The following is a 24,135-nucleotide window of genomic DNA, read 5'->3' as shown; positions in this document are numbered from 1 at the left end:
CTTACTTATTTGACTGTAGAAATAGATTGTATGAAAGTATGGGTTTTAGAGAAAATTAGATATGAAAAAGCTTTTTGAAAGAACTATTGAGCATGACTTTACAGGTTGTGAAAAATACTTGGTCATCATGCACAGGAGAGTTTGGTGAAAACCAAACACACTATATCAACCACAAACCTCTCACCACAAGCAGCGTTGCCAATCAGGTAGGTGTGGAAAAGGTGTATATATTCTTCAAACAATGATCTGTATAATCAGATTTGACAATTGAATGTACACTATGGGCAAGAGAACTAGTACACCTGCTTCAAGCCACATGTGCTCCTTCCCCAAGCCATTACCACAAAGTTGGAGGATCACAATTGTATAGGAAGCCTGGATGTGGTAGAATAACATTTTTCCCTTAACTAGATCTAGGAGATCCAAACCTGTTCTAGCATGACAAAGCCATTGTTAGATTTTTATCATGCCCAAATGAAACTTAATTCTTGGAGAGGTTTTCTATACGAACTGCGATGCCTTTTCTAATCAGGGAAGAACCACACTGCACACAGAATGGAGCAATGTTCTTCTTTGGTTTATTGCAGGCAACAGACAAGTATATATACATATTGGAAAGAAAGCCTGACCTAAAACTGTTTCCTGTTTGGATAGGAAGACATACTAGCCGGAGATGTGTGAGCCCAGATAAAGACTTCCTGTATACCTTACATACTAACATCGTAAATATTCTATAGACACTGAACAGACAAAAGAATGTGTGTGAACCAGTGTGAGAATCATCATAGCACTAATAGCTATCTTCATGAAGATATGACTTTCATGGTTTGGAGTGGAAGATCTTGTTTGGCCTGCTATGACCTCTGACTTCAACCTAGATCACAGTCTAGTGGAACATCTACCCAGAAGAGAGTTATTAAAGGTGTCCACCTACTCTTGTCCATATAGTGGACAATATCTAAATATTGCTTTATTGTACGTTGAATTATCATATACAGGTAGTATCTGAGTTTTTCAGTCTTACGAAGATGATGGCGATATAAAATATTTTTCCGCTGCATTTAAATTTTTGTACGAAACGTTGGGGCACTGCCAGGATGTATTCATCTCCAGCCTTGTGAGATGAATGCCTAACTCTCACCAGCAGTCAACAGGTTTCGGTTGTCTCGGTGTAAGAGTGTGTATTTTTGTCTCTGGTGTTTCAAAGCCCAATCTTTCCTTTTTATTAATGTTCCTAAACACTGAAACAGAGCACATACAGCTTCGCCCTCCGCTCGCAAATCGGCGCTTGTCCACACGCCCACTTCCACAATTTGGAAAGATCTTGTCAACCGTGATTTTAACAAAGGGACGTCGAATCAACATGGCTGCTCAACAATCAACAAATTAGCCCCTTTTCTATTTATATGCGTTACACAATTATAACATTTCATAAATACAGGTAGTCCCCGACTAACGATTGAAATACGTTACAATGACACCATGAAAATATCGTAAGTCAAGACGTATATACTGTAAAGTTTAAACATAACGGTACTGTACATTGCAGTATTAAGTAAAATGAATTGCAATTTACAGTATACTGTCTCCTCGTGGATAGGCTAGGTCATGTCTTGACTCAATATTTTCATGGTGTCATTGTAACGTTTAGGAAATTTCCCCACTGTGGGATGAATAAAGGTTTATCTTATCTCCATGGATCTGAAGATCTTTCCAAATTTACAAGGTGGACTTCAAATGGCTATTTTCTGTTTGTTTGTTTGTTTGTTTGTTAAATCAGTGTTCATGGCTCATCTAGTTTAGTGAATGTGAAGGTGATGGGTAATTCTCCTATCTTTTCCCTGAAAGACAGTTTCATTTCAATGTCTTGGGTCTGCCTTGTGCGATTCGTGCCATTTTACAGTTTCACTGCTAGTTTCATTTTTAGTAAACGTCACTCCTCCTCGTCGAATGCTGCATTTCATTTGATTGTATCTGAGCAGGAAGTTGTGCTTTGCGTCTCTTTTTCATCAATGCTGCATTCATTTTCACTCAGACTGCGATGATGGCTGTTGTACAAAAGGACAACTGGTACTTAATGGCACTTCTGATTCTCTTTTTTCCTGAAGGTAGTGTACTGCTGCTTTTATTTGATTATTTTTTACATGAAAATAAGAGATTTATAAAACATTTATATCCAACTATGGTATTAATCAGTGCATAATATTTACAAAGAATGCTGGAAGTATATTCTAAAGTGAACAAGATTTTTTTGAGTTTGTGGTGCAATTCATTTGAATTTAAATTAATTTATTATTATTATTATTGTTATTATTATTATTATTATTATCATTATTATTATTTGTTCGCCTTTCTGTCATAACCCATTCGTTTCCATTCAGTATTTTTGTTATAAGGGTCATAGTTTATGGACAATTAGTTTGTTATATTAGTTGCCAGATTTTCCAGCTCCCCCTTGCTCAAATTTACTGAACAATGAATTGAAACTGAATAATTATCAACAGGATTTCTTTGGACAGCACATTCACAGTTGTTCACATTGTAAAGATTCTTGAAGTCTTTAGCAATAGTTACTGTCAGGAGTTATTTTTTTACCACAGGAAAGTCTTTCAGCTTCAAAAATCAAATATTTATTGCTCCTAGTAAACAAGTGATGGTAGGAAACAAACTTGCCACGAAAGTTCCTAAAATTCGGAAAAGGAAAATATCGGCAACAGTAACTCAACTACATGTCACACTTTTATAGTCGATTACTTTTCTATAACATTGTGTTTTATTCCTTTCTGAGTTACTATTTTTACCTTCAATTAAATCTAATTTCAACTGGATACAAAATTCAATTTACCTTGTGGAAAGATAGACTACAAGTGTTACTTGTACAGTGGCTGTTTCAGACAAAAGAAATCATCACTAATACCAGGAAAGGCAGCAGGTCTCCAGATACTTAAGCAGAATGTTGCCTTACAGATTACAGGCAGTACTTTGGGAAAATTAACTCATTGTGTCACTGTGAATAAAGACAGAACATAAATGTGGGCAAATGCTAAAAATGGGCTTTAATTTACTTATGTACTGTATGTTACATTAATGGCATTTGACAGATATCCTTATCCGGAGCAACTTATAATTCTCATTCATATGACTGAGCAGGTGAGCTTTAAGGGCTTTGCTTAAGGACTCAACATTGGCAGTTAGGCATACTGTATATAGCATGTGATAAGTAGATGTACTGTATTTGTTTTGTAAATGTACATCTGTATTTGATATTTAGTACATCTGTATTTAGCATGTGGGAAGTATTAGATGCACATTTACTAAAGTCCATTCAGTTATTTTCAGTAAAGTTTTATTTCTTGTTTTCAGGTCCGTCTTTTCAAAAGATTCAAAAGACAAGTTCTGACCCAAGAGCATGTCTTTACAATGTAGTTGTTTAGTAAATGTGCATCTACTACTTTCCAGATGATAAACACTGTACTTAGGTAAAGGCAGCTTAATGGATAAGATGTTGATTAAAATTATACATGTACATCCTCTGTACTGTATACTATAGGTGGAAAGAGTAATAAAATAACCTAAACAAGTAAAAAATACTGTTACTTTAATGGTACAAGTCACGTTTTAGTTATTCTAAAAATCTTCTTAAGTAAAAAGTAGATCATTTAAAATGTAGTCAAAATAAACTTTAACGAGTTACTTTTTTTTTTTTAACAGCAGGGGTGGGTGGGGGATTCTAGTGTAGTTCAAAAAGGACAAGAGGATATACATCTCAAACTAGTTGTTTTTAATTGAAGAACACATTTTACAAATTAAAGTGAAATAACCAAAAATAAATCGATAAAAAACACTAGTCCATGACTTGAGTCTAATGTGTTGTGCACTTTCTTCTGTTATAATGTCATAATATATGTAATAATAGTATAATGAGAGAAATCGCAAACGCACGTTCAGAATTCAGACAGTGAGCACACACATTTAACGACTTTGGATTAATTTTTTTTAAATTTTTGCTTTTAGCTGGTCTGTATCACCGCCGTCTGTCCCGTCCGTCTCCATCTTTCTTTTGGTTTATGTTTGAGTTTAGCGAGTTTGTTCTCCGCCCATCAATCAATCAATCAATCAATCAATCAATCAATCAATCAATCAATCAATCAATCAGTGCAGTAGTTTCCAGGGTGTGATTTTTTTTATCCCCCCCCTTATTATTATTTTTATTTTTTACTCAGTAACAGAAATGATTTAAAATGTAGTTAAGTGCAATGCTTCAAACAAAAATACTTAAGTAAAGTTATGTCAAATTTTAGAAACTTTTAAAATGTAATTCATTAATTTAGAACTCTGGAGAACAAATATGCATATATAACTTTTAATCAAGCTTCTCAAATTGTGTGAAAACAATGTGGTAGATTGTTTCACAGATATGACAGACAATGCATGTCCCCTGATCGAATGCTTTGAGCAGATGTTTGCTTTTCTGTTTTGTCTATTGCACTGTGTGATTGTGCAAAAGCAAAGCAATCCTAGATTCATGTCCCCTGTGTATTGTTAATAAATTAATGATCTCACTCTGTACTGATCATTTAATAACATAAATGAGAGCTTTTATCTGTTCAGCATGATTTGTTTATAATCCAAACCTATATTCTTTGCCTCCTGTCCACTTAGAGATGTGTGTGAGTTCTAAAAGGTCTGAAAGGAAACCAAAACAAAAACTCTTTTTGCTCTTCAGTGATGGGAAATAAGCCCCCTGGTTGTTCAGGTTTCTCAGCAGCAGAGTTTCCCCTTTGGACATTTTCTAAATGTGGGTTTATCTGACGTCAACATGAGGGTTCATGGGCGTTAGTGAAATAAAACAGGTTAGAAAAACTCTCCATCTCCCAGGCTTGCATTCTATAAGTCAGGCAATTGGATATGGATATTTTTCTGCAATATAAACACAAATTTCCAAGTGGACAGGAGGCAAAACACTTTATAAAAGTGGTCCACAATCACCAGGCTGAGAATCGGCACCGGTCCGTGGGTCAATTGTTACCGGGCCACACAGAAAAAATAGATAACTTACATTAATTCCATTTTATTTATTATCTGATTCTGAACGATGTTTTATTTTGGAAAATTATCGGATTCTCTCCACCACATCTGTTTATGACTCACTCTTGGTGCATGTCATGATACCTCAGTCACATGTCTTACCTACATCCGCTACCTTCTTAAAGGGGCTTCTCCGGCCGCTAACACATAATACATTAATAACTAACACATAATACCGCTAATTTCAAACCCCCAAGCTGGCAAAATAAACAAAAACAAAAAAACAACACAGTGGATTTACGTTTATTATTATATTTAGAAAATACCATTTTTTTTTTTAACCTATCATTTTATTTTGTTGTATTTATCCACCACACCTTGAAGGCCGATCCGTGAAAATATTGTCTGACATTAAACCGGTCCATGGCACTAAAAAGGTTGTGGACCGCTGATTTATAATATATGACTATTTACAGTATATTGATCAGTCTGTCATGTTTGTCTGGCACACTGTCACACTGTCATACATTATATGGGCAAAAGTATTACGACAACTGACTGTTCCAGTTATATGGTTCTTTCCCAAACTAGTACCATAATGTTTGAGGCACATGATGTCTTTGAAGATGGTAGCATAAATAAGTTTCCCTTCACTTGAACTAGAAGACCCAAATCTGTCCCAGCACAACACTGCCCCATCCACAAAACCAGCTCCATAAACATATCATATACATGGTTTTGGAGTGGAAGATTTCGAATGGGCTGCTATAGAACCCTAATGAACAACTTTAGCATGATTTGGAACGCTGACTGAACCCCAAAACTCATCCTACATTCGTTAGCTGAAAGATAGAGGTTATTATAAGAGAATATGTGGACTAAATGTAGAATGTCACCAGCTGTATAGTCTGTGTGTAGTGTTAGTAATAAAAAGTGGTGTACAAAAGAATACGATTCCTGCACTTGAATAAAAGTACAAAACCTCTTCCAGTTAAAGTTCTCCTTTTTCATTTTCACTTGAGTAAAACTATGTACTAAGTTCTCACTCTTGAATGGACTTATGTATTAAAAGTATATTTAATATTCGAGGACTAGATTTAAATAATTGGTCAATTTGTGTTTTATTTTCCTGCACATCATACCTACATGTCAAAAGTTTAGAAACACCTCGTCTTTTATGCTTTTTGAGAGACACCTGCATGCTCCTTTTGTTTCTATGCAACAAACTAGTTAATGGAATGGAATGGAAATTTACCTTGAACAAACAAATAAATAAAAGTTACACTTTGTTTCCATTGGGTTCCCTGGTGGTCTAGTGGTTAGGATGCGGCGCGGTTCGATCCCCGGTCGGGGAACCAACCCCAGCCATTAGGGTTGCGCAAGCCTTAGTGCCGGTTCCAAGCCCGTTGCGTTAGGAAGGGCATCCAGCGTAAAAACATGTGCCAAATCAAATATGCGGATGGTCCGCTGTGGCGACCCCTAACGGGAGAAGCTAAAAGAAAGTTTTACACTTTGTTTCCATTGAAAAAATCCTCCATTAGCATTAATAACCGCTTTACACACTCCAGACAGTTCAACATTTAGTTGAAATCCTTTGCCATGCCTCTTGTAAAAGTCGCCAAAGGTGTTCTTCATTAGTTTCTCAGAGAAGTTCACTAGGATTTAGGTGTAGTGACTGGGCAGGTCATTCCATGATGTACTATTCTATTCAATAGATAACACTCCAGCTAACCGTTTGCTCTCTAAATAACACTTACAGAGCTTGGATGTATGTTTCATGTTATTGTTTCGTTGGAAGGTGAAGTCGGTTCCAGTGAGTCACAGTCCAGATGGCATGGTGTTGAAGTATGGAATGGTGTTTCATCTCAAATAAGTCTTCCCTGCTTCAAAACATCGCCAAATCATTAAGCTTCCACCTCTGTTTTAAACTATGAGATCGAGCAGTCTGCTAATATCTTTTATCCTATTTTCTGTCAAATACCAGTTCTTCTATTAGTTCCTCTGTGCCCTTTACCTAATTTTCTGCATAAATAAGAACATGCGTCCCAAAAGCCATTAAGGACTGGGTGTTTCCATTTGACAAGCACTGTATATAAAGAGAGAGTTTTCTATTGTAACACACACAAAGCGAGACCCTTACTCGACACACACTAACCTGAACCATGGGGGTTACGCTTGTGGTCTCACAACAGGTTGAGTGCTGTTTGTGTGTTGACTTCAAAGTAGAGAAAAAGCAGCATGTTTTGCTGAAATGAAATGTAGTGAAGAAAAAAGTTATTGTGCATTCAAACGTAGTGGAGTCAAAGCTGTTTTCGGAAAATAATAGTCTATGCTGGGGTCATGTGATACACAAGCTGGTGTTCCTCTTTCACCACAGCGATTTGTCAATGATTACAGTGTATGATTTAATATTAAATAACACCGCTTTTTCTTTATTCATTTATTGTTTCTGTTATGGAGCATCCTTATGAAAGCTTCACCATATCAACAATAGAATATTTTTTCTTAACATGTTTTTGAATCTGTTTATTATTATTACTTTTGGATTATATCACATTATAAGTCCCTGTGTAAAAGCTGTTACTATAGAAACAGCAACTTATTCAAAAGAGCATTTTAATACACACCTGTCATTTATATTGCAGCCTGGCGTTCTGTCTGAGCTGCTGTTATGGGAAAAGTAATGCACGCCTCCAGATTAAACCATGCTGTGGTATAAAATCATGTTTTATACGAAAGTGAATCCAAATTTTAAAACAGCAAATGACTTGACGCATTAGCAGGGTGGATATACATCCAAAAAATTAACACACACACACACAATTCATTTTTTTTGTTTATATCACATTATTTCATTTAAATTATATTATAATACAGTGCTGTTTATTTTCAAGTATTTATTTAAAAATTAGTAGTACTAAGATACTAATGATAGATAGATAGATAGATAGATAGATAGATAGATAGATAGATAGATAGATAGATAGATAGATAGATAGATAGATAGATAGATAGATAGATAGATAGATTTTTCTTACTTTTCTATAAGAATGTATTATTGCATATTTTAATGCTGTTTTCTATGTTAATTTATTCCATACTAAGGTAGCAAATACTTAGACTCAAAACTCAATTAAGGATTTTCTTCTTCTTTTCGGAGGATATTATAATGATTATACTTAATATTATTGGTCTAGTGGTCAGGGTCAGGGAACCAACCCCAGCCATTAGGGTTGCACAAGCCTTAGTGCCGGTCCCAAGCCCGGATAAATGGGGAGGGTTGCGTAAGGAAGGGCATCCAGCGTAAAAACATGTGCCAAATCAAACATGCGGATGGTCCGCTGTGGCGACCCCTAATGGGAGAAGCCGAAAGAAAGTTTATACTTAATATTATACTCGATGTTGCAACACAGCAAAAAGACAAATCATCACTAGGGGGCAAATGCTTGGTAACTGAAAGTGCTGGGTCTCATTGTTTATTTTACTAGCCAAGAATTATTTGACAGTCAGTGAGCTCAGCTTACTGTTTATACACTTTATAGATATAGTTATAACAGTTTGTGGACAGCTGTGCACAAGATTTATTTAACTCCAGTCCACATTTATTTCCCATTTCCTGTTATAATAACCTCCACTCTTCCGAGAAGATGTTCCCCTAGATTTTAGATTGTGCTCGTGGAGATTTGTGCTCATTCAGCCACGAGGGCGTTAGTAAAGACAGGTGCTGATGTAGACTGAGGAGTCCTGGGGAGGTCAGTGTGGTTGAGATCAGAGCTCCATAGCAGGCTACTCGAGGTCTTCCACCCCAAACCATGTAAAGTATATCTTTGTGGTGCTGGCTTTGTGTGCAGGCTCATTGTCATTCTGGAACAGGTTTGGGTCACCTAGTTTAAGTGAAGAGAAAATGTAATTCTACCATATCCACAGACATGTTACACAATTGTGTGGTTACAGTTTTGGGGAAGAACCACATATGGCTGGAAAGGTCAGGCCCCCAATTCTTTTGTCTACAGTATATAGTGTACATTTCTCATAGTTAAATGTGTGCAGTTTATAGGACCTACATTGAATATCGATATCTCTGTGTTTATCTGTGTTAGCGTCGGAGCAGCTGAAGTCTAAAGGCAGCACAGTGAAGCTTGAGGAAGGGATGCTGCTGAACTGCTCATGTCCCTGGAGCGGGAAGCTTATCATGGTGTCATGGACTAATGCAATCTATTCAACTCCAATCGCCATTTATCATCCTGATTACGGCGTCAATTTCCATTCCGCTTATGATGGTAGAGTTGAGTTCATTAAAGCATCAGCACTGGATGGCAGCATCAGAGTAACGAACGTCACTGAAAAAGACGAGGGAGTGTACCACTGTTCAGTGCAGACGTTTCCTGGTGGCTCCTGGAGCAAAGAAACCCGGGTGGAAAAACGAGGTATGACAATATTAGAAATGAGTCCATTTGATTTGATTTTTCTTTGTTTATTATTATCATCATCATCATCTCATTTTTACTTCTTTATCTTCCTCCTGTTTCCACTTCTTTACCTTCCTAGACTGGCTACGGTAGCCAATGGTAGAACCATTCAGTCAAAAGTTGACAAATTTGGGACACTAATTATAGAGGGTCAAAGCAAGTTTCTGACCAAATTTTGGCAAAGTGCTACCAACACTGTAATGCCATAACCAGGTCAAGTTTGGGCATCATTTGGAAATAACTTTCAAACTATGTATCTAAATTTAAAAGCCATTCAAATCTGAAACAAATTGACATTTCTGCTGGTTTCATCACTACTCCTGTTATTAGTTTTGTCCATTTATCACCAACTTTGACTTCAGAGTAAACCTCACAAAAATCATTAAAAGTATGTTGGATATCTTAAGCAGTTTGCCCATAATGGACCAATGAATCCAACATTGAAGCCATGAATCAGGAAGGCGGCTTTATGTCATATACAAGCTTGCACACAAAACTTTGCAGGAATCTTCAGGAGGCTTCGTTTTAAACTTTTCAAGTGACCATTCAAATAAAGGCTGTGGGAAAATTAGATCACAGATTTAGCCCAAGGTACAACCTTTGTCTCAGTATTTCATTAAAAGAAAACTATCATCAATAACTTTTAATGGTAAAATGATTATTGTAAGCCAAGGGTAACAACCCAAGTCCACTGTACAAGGTTCTCTTTGCAGAAGAACTGAATTATTTAATCCTGTCTAACACATTTACATTAGGAAGTGAAGTCGTAAGCAGGTTTTGCAAGACTCTGGTGGATGATTATCACCTTGTAAATGATTATAGTGCTTAAACCTTATATATAAGGGTTGATATTTTAAACTCTGTATTTACTAGGGAAAAAAAACTCCGAGATTTTTAATCTGATAATTTCTTTCCTGCAGTCAACATCACCAACATCCCTACCGTCCTCGCGCACAATCCCAAAACCAGACTTATCGTGCCTGAAAGCGAAACCGTGACCATCGACTGTAGTCATGCCGGTATCGTGTACGAGGTCAGCGTGGAGAAGATGGAGGGAGCGGATGGAGGAAGCAGTCTGTTAGCAGTGTGTAAGCAGGATGCAGACGGTGTGAAGCTCATCGAGTATCTGCCCAGTGGAAACCTGAACTGCAGCGATGAAATGGAGCTGAAGTTGCGTTTAAACAACGTGAGCCAAGATGATGGTGGGATGTATCGCTGTAACTTCAGCACAGACGCCGGGATTTCCAGCAACCTTGTCATGCTCGTGATGTTCCCCAGTCCTAAAGGTTTACAAATGCATTACAACTGCACTATTACCTAAACACAAATGTAGTCCATCAGCTGTGCTTAGTGTCTGATTTTATTTATTTTTATATAGTACTAGAGTTAAAAGGCTAATATCCCTTGATGCGATATAGATGAAGCTTCTTAATAATAATTTGTACAAACTGCATGTCTAAGTCAACATACACCAATTAGGCATAACATTATGACATTATAACATTATGAGCGGTGAATTAAATAACACTGATTATCTCTTAATCATGGCACTGGTTAGTGGGTCAAATATATTAAGCAGCAACTAAACATTTTGTTCTCAAAGTTGACGTGTTAGAAGCAGGAAAAATGGGCGAGTATAAGGATTTGAGAGAGTTTGAAAAGAGCCAAATTGTGATGACAGATGACTAGGTATGAGCATCTCCAAAACTGCAGTTCTTTTGGGATGTTCTGGTCTGCAGTGGTCAGTATCTATTAAAAGTGGTCCCAGAAAGAAACGGTGGGGAACCGGTGACATGGGCGGCCGAGGCTCATTGATGCACCTGGGGATCGAAGGCTGATCCGTGTGATCCGATCCAACAGACGAGCTTTTTCATGTTGTTAATGCTGGATGCGTCTGAACTGTTCTTGCAGCAAAAGGGGGACCAACACAAGCTTTTAGAGTGTAATTGTGGAGTTTTGTGGTCATTCACTCAGAAAGGTGTTAGGAAAGTCATGCACTTATGTAGGTGCGGTGAGGAGGCCTGGGGTGCAGTCATTGTTACAATTCATTCCATAGGGTTGAGGTCAGAACTCTATAGCAAGCCAATCAATAGCTTCCATTTCAACCCATGTAAACCATACATTTTGGCATTTGTGCACAGGAATATTGTTATGTTGGAACAGGTTTGGGTGTCCTAGTTAAAAAAAATGTGACGCAACCACATCCTATACAATTGTGATCCTCCATCTTTGTGGTAACAGTTTGGAAAAGAACAACATATGGCAGGAAAAGTGAGGCGTCTCTGAAACCTTTGTCCATATAGTGTTCATAACCAGCCAATCGATACATAAATTGAGAATGAATGACGGACCACTGCGTGAGTATTTTCAACTTATTGAGAAATATCCTAGAAGCCCTGCCCCATCCATTTTTATTTTTCCTTGCTTGTAAGATGCAATGTTTCAATGCTTCCTGTGAAGGTAAATGAGCACTTGTTTAAGTTGAGTATGTAGGATTAACATTAGATATATTACATTCATGTTATTTGTATGAAATATATTTATTATGGATGTCATACAAATATTTCAACTGAAATAAAAATGAATAGACCAGCATTGGAATTTAACATCTAACGTTATTTATGTATTGAATATTCATATTTATTTATGATCCTTTGAATTATAATGCTAATTAAAACTAGCTTGTGTGTGTATGTCTGTGTGTATATATAGCTGCATTTACATTTGGCATTAACATCTGGCATTGTCCACATGCATATTGAAAAGACAATTTTTCGTGTGATTAAATCTCAGTGTAATGTACACGCAATTCAGCCATCGTACATGCATTCGCATGACGTCCCGCAAAACCGTTTTTTTTTTGTTTGTTTTTTTGCGACCCCTCTTTACCGAAATGTCAGAAGGAAGATGGAGGACACCAAGCCGTTGCCTCCTAATTCTTACTATTTTGTAATCTGTAAAATGTCCCGCGTCTGTAAACAGTTTTCAAAAGAATACCCTCCACTTCTGATCGACTCTTTACGATTAACTGATGATCCGATGTGCTTGATCGGATCACGGTTATCGCATGTAAATGCCAAGTGTGAATGCGGCTTATGTTTTCAAGTACACCTGACATTCTACTGGCTAAGATAAATCCTGGGATTTCTTTGAACATCGACATGAACCATTTAAATGTTAAGACCCACCTAATGGTTGGAGAAAAAAATAAAAAAAGTCAACAGACTAATCAGTCACAAGTCTAAATGCAGCCTTTAGAGCCACATGAGAAGCAGCTTTGCGATCCTTAATTACAGTCCTCTCATCCGACATGTCTGACTTTTTATATTTCAGGTCTCAGTGGAGCTCAGTACACGTGGTATATTTACACTGGAGGAGGAGTCGCAGGTGCGCTCATCCTGGTGACCGTCGCACTTCTATTACTATGGAGAAGCAGGTAAACTACCACATGCACTATAAAAATCTATACTGGACAATTCCTCTAATAGGAAAACCGAATGTTTTTAAGCATGAAATGATTCAAACAGCCAAGCATTTCTGCATGCGTTCAATTCAATTTTATTTTATTTGTGTATCTATTTTATCATTGGGCATTGTTTTAAATCAGATTAATAGAAATCCCTAATGAGCGAGCTAGTGGCAATGATGAAGAAAAAACTTGTAAGATAGTATGAGGAAGAAACCTTAAGAGAGGAACCAGACTCAAAAGGGAACCGATCCTCATCAGGGTGACACCGTATTTCTGTTTCTTATGTCATATTATATCAACTGTATTATATCACTAATAGACACTTAAATGCAACATTCTTTAAATTGCAATCCAAAGCCTTCTTAATGGTGAACCCATCCACTGTAATCTCCTGTATCTTTGTTTTGTCCATGGCTGGTTATGTGGAGCCTTCAGCTAGTGGTTTCCAAGTGAGATTCAGGTTTAAGCCTGACAGGAAGTCTTCAGTAATTTGAATAAACTCTCTGTACAGCCATTGGGGGGAGAGAAAAAGCATGTCAGAATGCACTAACAGAAGTGACATCAGGTCCCAGATCAGAAAAAAAAAAGAAGAAAAAAAATGTTTTTCACTTTTTCTTTTGTCATGTTTGCTCTTTTTTTTCTCATTTTTTAATGCCACATGATTTATTGTTTAGATAATTGCATGAAAATGTTCCATTTTATTTAAAGTAGAGTTTAATTTCACCTGATCAAAAGGATCTAATGTAGTGTTTTGATGTAAACGCCACAGTAATAGTAACTATTATACTAGTAACTACTAATACTAGTTCATTTGTATTGCATCTTTTTTAAACACAACCTCATACTCTACCTGCGATTATTATTAAATAATAATAATGAATAATATTATAATGTTCAACTAGGCACAACTGCACTTCTTCATGTAAGCTAAATCAAAGTTTATACACTATACAGACAAAACTATTGGGACACCTGACTTTTCCAGCCTGTTTCCCATGTATTCAGAGCCACACAATAGCATAGGATGTGATAGCTTTAATTTTCCTTTCACTTGATCTAGAAGATCCAAACCTGTTCCAGCATGACAATGTCCATGTACACAAAACCAACTCCATGAAGATATGGTTTGCATGGTTTAGAGTGGAAGATCTTGAATGGCCTGTTATAAAGTCTCAACCCTACTGAACACCTGTGGAATGAATTGGAACACTGACTGCACCCCAGACCTCCTCACCTACATCAGGACCTGCCTTTACTAACACCCTTGTGGCTGAATAAGCACAAATCTCCACAAGCACACTCTAAAATCCAGTAAAACTTCTTCCAAGGAGAGATTATAACAGCAAAAGTGCACTAAAAATAAAATGGGATGTTCAAAAAGCACATACAAATCATATGGTCAGGTGTCTACAAATTTCTGTCTATATAGTGTTTATGTATCTCAAAATCTTTTTTTTCAGTGAGCTTATTAGTACTTACATCAGAAAGGTCAAACAACCCACTCACTGACACTGCTAAACCCATTAGCATTATTTTCACTTTCCTGATACTTAGTATTCCTGCTTGAGTCTCACTCTTTCCAGTGCAACAATAATAATATGTCTGCTTTAATGCTCTCTCGCTCATTCTGCAGGAGGAAGGGGAGGAGGCTGGAGTATAGGACACGGTTATGTGCCACCAAAAGACAGGTAAAACCCTAGAAATCATTTTGCTTCACTTAGCGTAATAGAGCAATGCATCCTGGAATATATCGTTAATATTTCTATGAAAAAATGCACTAAATGTTATATATATTAAAAAAAAACATTCAATACTGATAAAACACAGGCAACTGGTTGAAAATGATTCCACTAATAAATTAAACTAATAACTAACAGAATGCACATGTAACTTTAACACAGTAGTGTGTAAACAAGTGTCAACATACTTTAAAGTGATGATGATGGTTAACGCAATAGACTTATATAAACTGTGATAATATTTATACCATTCAATTCTCAAATTCAATTTGTCCAAAGGTGTAGATCAATTTTGTGTTTGTTTGTTTGAAATTGCTGCATTCTTTAATCTATCATGGAGGAAAACTAGCGCCCAGTGCTAGCTATAATAGTTTGTCGGGTGTGTGTTTAATATCTACAAACGCTCCAGCAAATCTAAACCCCACTATTCAGACAAAAGTTTGTGAACACCTGACCATAAGATTCATATGTGCTTTTTAAACATCCCATTCCACATTTCGTCTCCTGTTGCTGGTATAATAACCTCCACTCTTCTGGGAAGGTTTTGGAGTGTGCTTGTAAAGATTTGTGCTCATTTAGCCACAGGGACGTTATTAAATTGAGGTACTGACGTGGGTGAGGTTAGGATTCATTGCGATTCATCACATAGGTGTTTAGAGGGGTTAAGGTCAGAGCTCTATAGCAGGCCAATCAAGATGTTTTACTCTAATCCGTGTAAAGCATATCTTTAAAAAACTGGCTTTGTGCACAGGGTCATTGACATGTTCGAACAGGTTTGGGTCTTCTAGTTCAAGTAAAGGCAATATTTAATGCTACCACATCTAAAGATCATTGTTTGCATCCAAGTTTGTGGTAACAGTTTGGGAAAGAACCACTGGAAAAGTTTGTCCATATAGTGAACAAGGCAGAAATTTGGATTCATTCAAGTCTAAAAAATTCAACATAAATATGGAAAAATGTTCCTCTAACTCCAAACTGTCATCACATTTGGTTGATCAGTTTGAAGTAGATCCACCTGGTTATCAAGCATCGTTATCGATCCTTTAGTAGAAATGGATGTGTGCCAATGTTTTTTATAGGACAAACCAAATAACTTCCCATATTTACCTGCATATTTTGACCAATTATCACCAAGCATGGCAACAAAACTCTGTGAAAGTCAAAACTTTGAGAGCGAAACAGTGATAGAGCCATCTCCTAAAGGCTACATGTGCAAAATCTTGCAGTAATGCAGTTTATCTTTCTTTATATGTAGCAACATTTATTTAGTTCCAATTGACTAGCTAGTCATATGTGTTCATTGTGTACATTTTGTTTTATAATTGCATTATAATGGAATTACAGAGTTTCACATCTCAAATGTAATTATTTATATTTAACTGAATTAGCATATGCAGCTGGTTTGTATTTGAACATGCTGAGGGTATATCGGTAGGAAATTGCTAAGGATGGAGCCACCAGGAAGGAGGAAAAGAGGAAGGCCAAGGAGAAGGTTTATGAATGCAGTGAGGGAAGATATGCAGGTAGTTGGTTTGAAAGAGGCAGATGCAGAGGACAGGGAAGTATGGAGACGGATGATCTGGTGTGGTGACGCCCTAAAATTAATTGGCCTTTTCTTTACAAAAGGAATTGTGCAACTCCTTGCTAAATGAGGCCTGGTCTAGCAAACAAATATCCAAACTTTCTAGCCTCCAGTTTACCATGCAGCATTGTGTATTCCTTAACCATTAGCATTATAACATATGCTTTAACACATGACTGTCTCACTTAGACACCACTGTACATTCTCCGTGTTCTTTATAACCTTCTCATTACTAACATTAACATTTTTTTGTTTGTTTTTTTTCCCCTCGTAGCCTATTTACACTAATGAGCAAGGAGACTTGTATGACAGGATGAAAAAGACAGCAAGGAACCAAAAAGGGAACAATCCGATATACATGAACCTCCCACACACGAGAACACAGAAGAACGGAAAATGATGATGTTCTCACGTTTATGCTGAAGAGACTGCGTGATGTCAGAGGGACCTTTTGTTCAAGTTTATTTCTATACCGCTTTTCACAATGGACATTGTCTTTACAGGACGTAAGAATTATAGTACGCAAATTTGTGAACTAAGACATTAGTCTTGTGACACTCAGACATTAGTCTTTGATCGAAAGGTAATGAGAAACTGAAGGCGAAAGAATGAAAGAGTCACGTATTTTACAGCATAGTGAAATTCTTGCATCACACATTCCAGTGATGTTAGAAAGTTGGGGTCAGAGTGCAGGGTCTGTGCATGATACAGTGTACCTGGAGCACAAAGGGTTAAGGGCCTTGCTCAAGGGCCCAAAACTGGCAGCTTGGAGATACTGGAGTCTGAACTCCCGACCTTCTGAGTAGTAACCCAGAGCCTTAACCACTGAGCTTCCACTTCCCCATAATGTGCTTTGAGTAAAGTAAGGACTTTAAAGCAGGGAAGAAAAGAAGAGCTGTTGAGAAATTTCCTGGCTACAGTATAACCATGATGCAGTGTATAAAAAAAAAAAAAAAGTTTAACTGAAATAACACCAGCACTGTTGAATTTATGAGACTAATTGGTCCGCAATTGTTTTTCTATAACAGGAGTCCCAGTTGCAATTCGAATCACTGGTTTACATGAGTGCACTTGTTCTAATACATTATTGTTTCCATAGTAACAACACACACAGGGGAGTTTATGGTGGACCCTCCATATAGAACGATTAAAGATTTGTGCTATTGTGTGTTGAAGCTGTAACGTTAAAAATGTTCAAGCAAGGAAAGCTTTCTATTTTTGTTTATTTGGAAGAAAGGATGTGATAACTGGAGCTTACACTAGACATTTCACAACATTAAATGTAAATGTTAAAACATTTAAAAAATGTTATAGCTGTGGTATAAGCGGAATAGAACACTGGTCAAATGCTGAGAAAGATGTTAAATTTATATACTTATTTATTTTCCCAATCCTTCATGACTCCATTTTTACTACGGTGCCTTTTTCTTTTAATAAGACTAATCTTTTAATATTATCCACGATTTTTTTAAATCCACTGTAATCCATTTAAGCTGCTTTTGCTTTTGTACCTACAGAAATGGAGAAATGATCTCTGAAGAGAAAATACAAATGTAGGTGGATTACAGGATCAACGCTGGAAGATAAACCATAAAGTCCGTCTCATTGTGTAAAGCCCCAGAAAACTATTAATGACTTTAAAACACTGGCTGTAATATGGATGATTTGGCTTTTAGTTGATGCTGTGAAAAAAGAACAGTGCATGATAAAAGTTTGAAGAACTCTTGTAATAAAAGTGTTTTTGTTACCTCAAAGACTCCTTTCATTTATTCAAAATGTGGATGGAAAAAAAATGTGTACAGACGCTCCCCACTTTATGAACATTCACTTTCACTTTAAGAGAAATGCCGAGAAAGGGGTTCATGGATGTGAGAGGGAAGACATGCAGGTAGTTGGATTGAAAGAGGGGGGGTATAGAGACTGATGGGAGAAGCCGAAGATAATTTTTTTATTAAACTTTCTTTCGGCTTCTCCCATCAGGGGTCGCCACAGCAGATCATCCGCATGTTTGATTTGGCACGTTTTTCTGCTGGATGCCCTTCCTAACGCAACCCTCCCCATTTATCCGGGCTTGGGACCGGCACTAAGAGTGGCTGGGGTTGGTTCCTTGACCGGGGATCGAACCCGGGCCGCAGCGGTGAGAGCGCCGCATCCTAACCACTAGACCACCAGGGGACCTTGAAGATTATTTTTTTTTATTATTTAATACAAAATATTGTGTACAGTATTTAGATTATTTAAATTTGTCTAAATATTTTATTGTTCATTTGATAGTATTTGTAGCTCTTACTTCATTAGGAGATATACGTAGTCAATAACTAAAACAGTAACAACAAAATCCATGCTACGAACGTAATTCGTAATTCGTTTGTAAGGTGGGAGCGTCTGTATTCACATCACCTTTCCTGAATTCTCTTCTCTTTTTTTATTTTCATTTTATTACTTTAAATAAGTCTTGCCAAGTTATACCTTCTAGCTCACTTTCCCATGCTAGGAAATCTACCAATCCCGAAGGCAAAAGCTAGCGTGAGCGTCCTCTGAAGTACACAATGCCAAATTTGGCATGTTTTTAAACAGCTGCTTACACTATGACGCTAGACGAATACCTGGGAAACGGGCTATCTGCCCTCTTCCACATACAGAATTAATCAGACCCCTTAGATTTTGTCTATATTAGTTGATTGTTTTAGTGATAGTTGCAGCCATGTTCACACATGATCTCTGAAACTTAACCAGAGTAATCATCTGGTTCTTAGTCACCTCTCTTACCAAGGTTCTTCTCCCAGATTGGCCATCTTATTTGGAAGGTCCACCTCTAAAAATAGCCTGGTTGTTTCAAATGCCTTCTGTTTAAGCATTATGAAAGCCATTGTGCAACTGGGAACCTTAATGCAGCAGAATTGTTTTGTAAGCTTCCTCACTTATGTTCTTCATTACAATCCAGTCTCTGAGGAGCTGCAGCCAGTTCCTTTAAGCCACAAGTGTGACGACCCAGCGCTAGAGTGCAGTTTATGCTTTAGGGTCTCACAGCCGTTTTTATAACGAGTAGAGATTAGAAATATCAACAATCAATTCCAAAGTGTCAAAGAAGAGAAAAGTTCATGTTGAAGGAAGGCAATTTAATGAAAGATGGAAAAGCGAATATATGTTTGTGATACGAGTATACAAACCGGTGTGTATTTTGTGTTATGAGGCGGTGTCAGTGGTGAAACATGGAGCTATGTATGCTAAATATACCCTTCAGGAAAAACATAAAATCGTCTAAGAATTAAAAGGCGGACTGCAATCGCAGCACTAAATGTTTACTAAAGATACCGCTAAAATTTTTAAATCTTAATAAACAATTTAGCCTTGGTAAATAAACTTACACATTGTTCTTGATTTTGTGCCCTTATGTGATTGATTTTGACACCCATGCTTTAAACTTAAGACCTGGGCTTTGCTCTGATATGTATCAGGCATTATATAGACAGTTGTGTGCCTTTACATATCATGTCCAGTCGATTGAATTTGCCACAGGCAGACTCCGTCTCAAAAATGATCCAGAGAAAGGGGATACACCAGAGCTATATTTCATGTCACAGTAAAAGGTCACAAAACTTATAAAACTGTATCACAAATCTAGAGTATGCTTTGGCGCTATGAGTTATGGAGTGTAGACTGACCTGGGAAGAGTACTGCCATGCCTCCTTCCCTGAGAGCAACCTGAAACCGAAATTGACTTGATTTACATCTACATTTATGACATTTACACAGATATCATTATCCAGAGCGATTTACAGTGCATCCAGAAAGTAGTCATTATAATGAAAACGTATTTTTTTCTAAATTCTACAGACAATACCCCTAAAATGACAACGTGAAAGTTTGATTGAAATCTTTGCAAATTTACCAAATGTAAAAAATGAAATAAATTACATGAACATAAGTATTTACAGCCTTTGCCATGACATTCAAAATTGAGCTCAGGAGCATCCTGTTTCCACTGATCATCCTTGAGATGTTTCTACACCTCTCTATATAAGATCCCACAGTTAACAGTGTATATCAGAGCACAAACCAAGCCAAGAAGTCCAAGGAAGTGTCTCTAGACCTCTGATACAGGATTGTATCGAGGCACAAATCTGGGGAATGGTACAGAAAAATATCTGCAGCATTAAAGGCCTCCATCAACCGTAAATGGAAGAAGTAACAACCAGGCCTCTTCCTAGAGTGGGCCCCCCGGCCAAACTGAGCAATGGGGGAAAAGGGCCTTAGTCAGGGAGGTGACCAGAGAGGAGAACCTTGGAGATGAACAACAATCTTTGCAGCACTCAACCAATCAGTTCTGTATGGTAGAGTTGCCAGACAGAAGCCACTTCTCAGTCAAAGCCTTCCCAGTGTTTGCCAAAAGGCACCTGAAAGACTTTCAAACCATGAGAAACAAAGACTGAACTTTTTGACCTGAATGCCAAGCATCAAGTCTAGAGGAAACCAGGCATCGCTCATCACCTGGTTAATACCATCCCTACAGTGAAGCATGGTGGTGGCAGCATCATGCTGTGGGGATGTTTTTGAGCGGCAGGAACTGGGAGACTAGTCAGGATCAAGGAAAAGATGAATGCAGCAATGTAGAAAAACATCCTTGATAAAAATCTGCTCCAGAGTGCTCTGGACCTCAGACTGGGGCGACCCTAGTCACACATCTAAAGTAACAAATAAGTGGCTACTGGACAACTCTGTGAATGAGATCTAAAAATGTCTGTGCCCTGATGCTTCCCATCCAACCTGATGAAGCTTGAGAAAAACCTGACTAAGGTTACACTAGCTCAAAGTGCCTCTTTTTAGTCTATCTGTGTACATCATCCCCAAATGTTCCTTTAAAACATGATGGTTAAAATAATTTATGTTGATCGAGATCACAAATGTCAGTGAAGTAAACATCTCTTAAGCACACACTACAACTCTTACAGGTATAGAAGACATTGTTTTTATTCTAAAAGCTGACCTTATGTGCATGAATGGTCACAGCATGTATATGTATGAGCAGGCCAGAGTGAAGAGGAAATGATTAACAGAAGCAGCTACATGTCTGTACCTCAAAACAGCAAGCACATCTACAACATAATACAGAGAACAGGTCCTTATCCACCATTGAGCAATCAAGTCGCTCAGGGTCACTATGGGGTTGATGATGTGGGCGGGGCTAATCAAGCACTGCAGCAGCCAACAGTGTAAAATGTAAACTCAGTGTCTTTAAACACCACCCAATCTATGAATTCAAATCTTAGCTTAAAACCTATCGATTCTCCCAATATTGCGAGTCATAATGTTTATTTGGATTGAATCCATGTACTGTTTGTGTACATGCTTATATTGCTTATGCTTTCTAAGATGTTTATATGATGTTGAATGCTGTTTGTGATCGATTTGATTATTTGTACAATTTGATCAAAGCTGCTGCATGCAGCTGTATTGGCTTTATATACCAGGCATAACATTATGAGAGGTAAAGTGAATAACACGGATTATCTCTTCATCATGGCACCTGGTAGTGTGTGGGATATTATTAGGCAGCAAGTGAACATTTTGTCCTCAAAGTTGACGTGCTAGAAGCAGGAAAAATGGGCAAGCGTTAGGTTTTGAGTGAGTCAGACAAGAGCCAAATTGTGACGTCTAGACGACTGGGTCAGAGCATCTCCAAAACTGCAGCTCATTAGGGATGTGTTCGGTCTGCAGTGGTCAGTATCTATCAATAGTGGTTCAAGAAAGGCTGGTCCGTGTCCAGACGAGATACTGTTGCCCAAATTACTGAAGAAGTTAATGCTTTTACTGCTCAAAGGGTTGGGACTGTTTGGCACCAAAAGGAGGACCAACACAATATTAGGCAGGTGGGCATAATGTTATGCCTGATTGGTGTATATACAGTATAGATTTGTAACTTTAAAAGAGATAAGAAATGTGGAAAAAAACTAAATTTGCATGTCGTTTTGTATAATTATGCCTGTAAAATAAAATTGGAATCTGATACGGTGAATTTTTCCGGAAAGAGATATTGCCGTGTATGATTTCTACAGTGTTTGTCTGCTTTGTATTTGAAAATGTTTCTCCTTAGGAGAGTCTTGTTTTTTTTGTTTTTTTGCATTAATTTCGCTAGAAAAAAAAAAGTGACGTTCAAAGAACAACCGTTTCTATTTGCTATAAATGATAACCTGAACGATCTTGTTGTTGTTTCTTGTTCGGTGATAAATATAGCTACTAAAGACAAAAGCGAACAATTAAAGAACCCAAAACAGGCCACGCCCACAGGAGATAATCCAGAAGTGAATTCAGCAGCTTGCTAGTATGAACGTAGGAATGAGGTTTATGCAGCAGTAAAAGTTGCAACATGACACATTAGACAGTTGACAGTTTTTGAATAAAAGGAAACTTACAACATAAAATACATTTCAACAGCAAGTCTTTTTTTTTTTCCAAAATGGAATAGGGGACAAGTAAAAGAGGACATCTGTCAAACAATAGAAGGGCTTGTGTAAACTCTTCTCTATTCCAGTACCGTTTTCACCACGACCTTGTTGACTTGTTCCGCAGCACTATAGCAACAGTAGAGCTGAAGTGATTTCCTCGGAGACTTGCGTCCACCGAACAGAGTCGCACAACACAACGCACGACGCTCCATCATCCCTTCATGCTGGAAGGATAAATCCTAATCCAAACATGGTCAAATATTAGAGTTCAGAAAGGTGGATATGTCTTCTCTCAACCCTCTTTACACTTCTGAATCAGCACTAGACTGCACCAATGCCTTTTGGGTAAAACCATTTTTTTTCCCTTTCTAAATCTACCCTTGAAATCACTTCGAATGAAGTCGCTCAAGCTTGAAAACGGATATGTGACAACATTTATGATTGATTCAGACAAGCCAATAAGGGTGCACTACTTATCAGTATTGGGGAAAATAAAAGCCGGGATGACGCCATCAAGGGGACATGCGAAGATGCATTACTGGACCTAAAAGCTGAATAAATGAACATGCACCTGTTAAAAGGAAATAAATAGAGATAAATACATAAATACATACTACAGGTTGAAACGATGTACCCTCGATTTTATCTCCAGTGACAGGCAAAAAAATAAATAAATAGCACAGACTGTTATATATTTATTTTGGACAACACAAAAAAAAAAGAGAGAGAAAATGAAAGATATGTGAGATCTTAGGTGTCACGTCACAAATTTCCACAATACACAAAGAGCCAAATACACTGAAGTGCAAACCAAGCTTGGGTTAAAAGTGCAGGGTGCAAAACGATTTCTTCTTCTTGTATAGAGAGAAGCTGAATGGACACTCCCCTATGTGTGTGTGTGTGTGTGTGTGTGTGTGTTTGAAAATTAAAATAAAGTGGAAACGTACAAGCGATGTACCATATTTTATGGACGCTATCTTCTCAGTCTAAGATGCCCACCTCTGTCTGAGAAAAAACAAATCGATAGCTATGTTAAGACACTGTAATATGTCTATTAGTGTAGAGGAATTTAAATAGTGGGGCGTGGCCTATTGACGGATCGGAATTGCATCCTTGAACACAATTTTCATTGGAAGATCCTCCAAAATGCCCATTGATGTACAACTGACCATAAGATTTGTATGTGTGTATTTATTGTCTGTTTGTTGTTCTAATATCCATTTTTTCTGGGTAGTTTAGATGTGGAGATTTGTGCTCATTTAGCTACAATGGTGTTATTACAGTCAGATACTGATGTAGTGTAAAGGGTCTGGGGTGCATTCCAATTCATCCCAAAGGTGTTCAATAGGGTTAAGTTCAGAGCTCTATAGCAGGCTACTCAAGATCTTTGACTCTATCCCAT

The 24,135-nt window shown here is 37.5% G+C and overlaps 1 protein-coding gene across 2 annotated transcripts; it reads left to right on the top strand.

Moving 5' to 3' along the window:
* The first annotated feature begins 2,007 nt into the window (after window positions 1-2,007).
* On the top strand, window positions 2,008-18,041 carry cd226 (CD226 molecule). 2 transcript variants are annotated; one of them, XM_046833595.1, is made up of 6 exons: window positions 2,008-2,108; window positions 9,129-9,455; window positions 10,418-10,783; window positions 12,831-12,933; window positions 14,600-14,654; window positions 17,805-18,041. In XM_046833595.1, the coding sequence occupies exons 1-6, from the start codon at window positions 2,042-2,044 to the stop codon at window positions 17,823-17,825; spliced, it is 939 nt and encodes a 312-aa protein (XP_046689551.1). In that variant the 5' UTR covers window positions 2,008-2,041; the 3' UTR covers window positions 17,826-18,041. The 2 variants fall into 2 exon arrangements, with proteins under 2 accessions (XP_046689551.1, XP_046689550.1); XM_046833594.1 differs by having other exon boundaries at window positions 16,562-18,041.
* The last annotated feature ends 6,094 nt before the right edge of the window (window positions 18,042-24,135 follow it).

This window comes from Silurus meridionalis, chromosome 21 (assembly GCF_014805685.1).
Source record: "Silurus meridionalis isolate SWU-2019-XX chromosome 21, ASM1480568v1, whole genome shotgun sequence".
In the NCBI taxonomy this organism is placed as follows: Eukaryota; Metazoa; Chordata; class Actinopteri; order Siluriformes; family Siluridae; genus Silurus; species Silurus meridionalis.
Note: the sequence above shows the minus strand (reverse complement) of the source record. Positions and strands in the feature narration are given on the sequence as shown.

Excerpts from the sequence above, each read along its gene's own strand:
- cd226 (XM_046833594.1), top strand. The coding sequence starts at position 2,042 with ATGATGGCTGTTGTACAAAAGGACAACTGGTACTTAATGGCACTTCTG. Across the intron at positions 9,456-10,417 it reads AACCCGGGTGGAAAAACGAG|TCAACATCACCAACATCCCT; the intron begins GTATGACAATAT and ends TCTTTCCTGCAG. Across the intron at positions 14,655-16,561 it reads TATGTGCCACCAAAAGACAG|CCTATTTACACTAATGAGCA; the intron begins GTAAAACCCTAG and ends TTCCCCTCGTAG.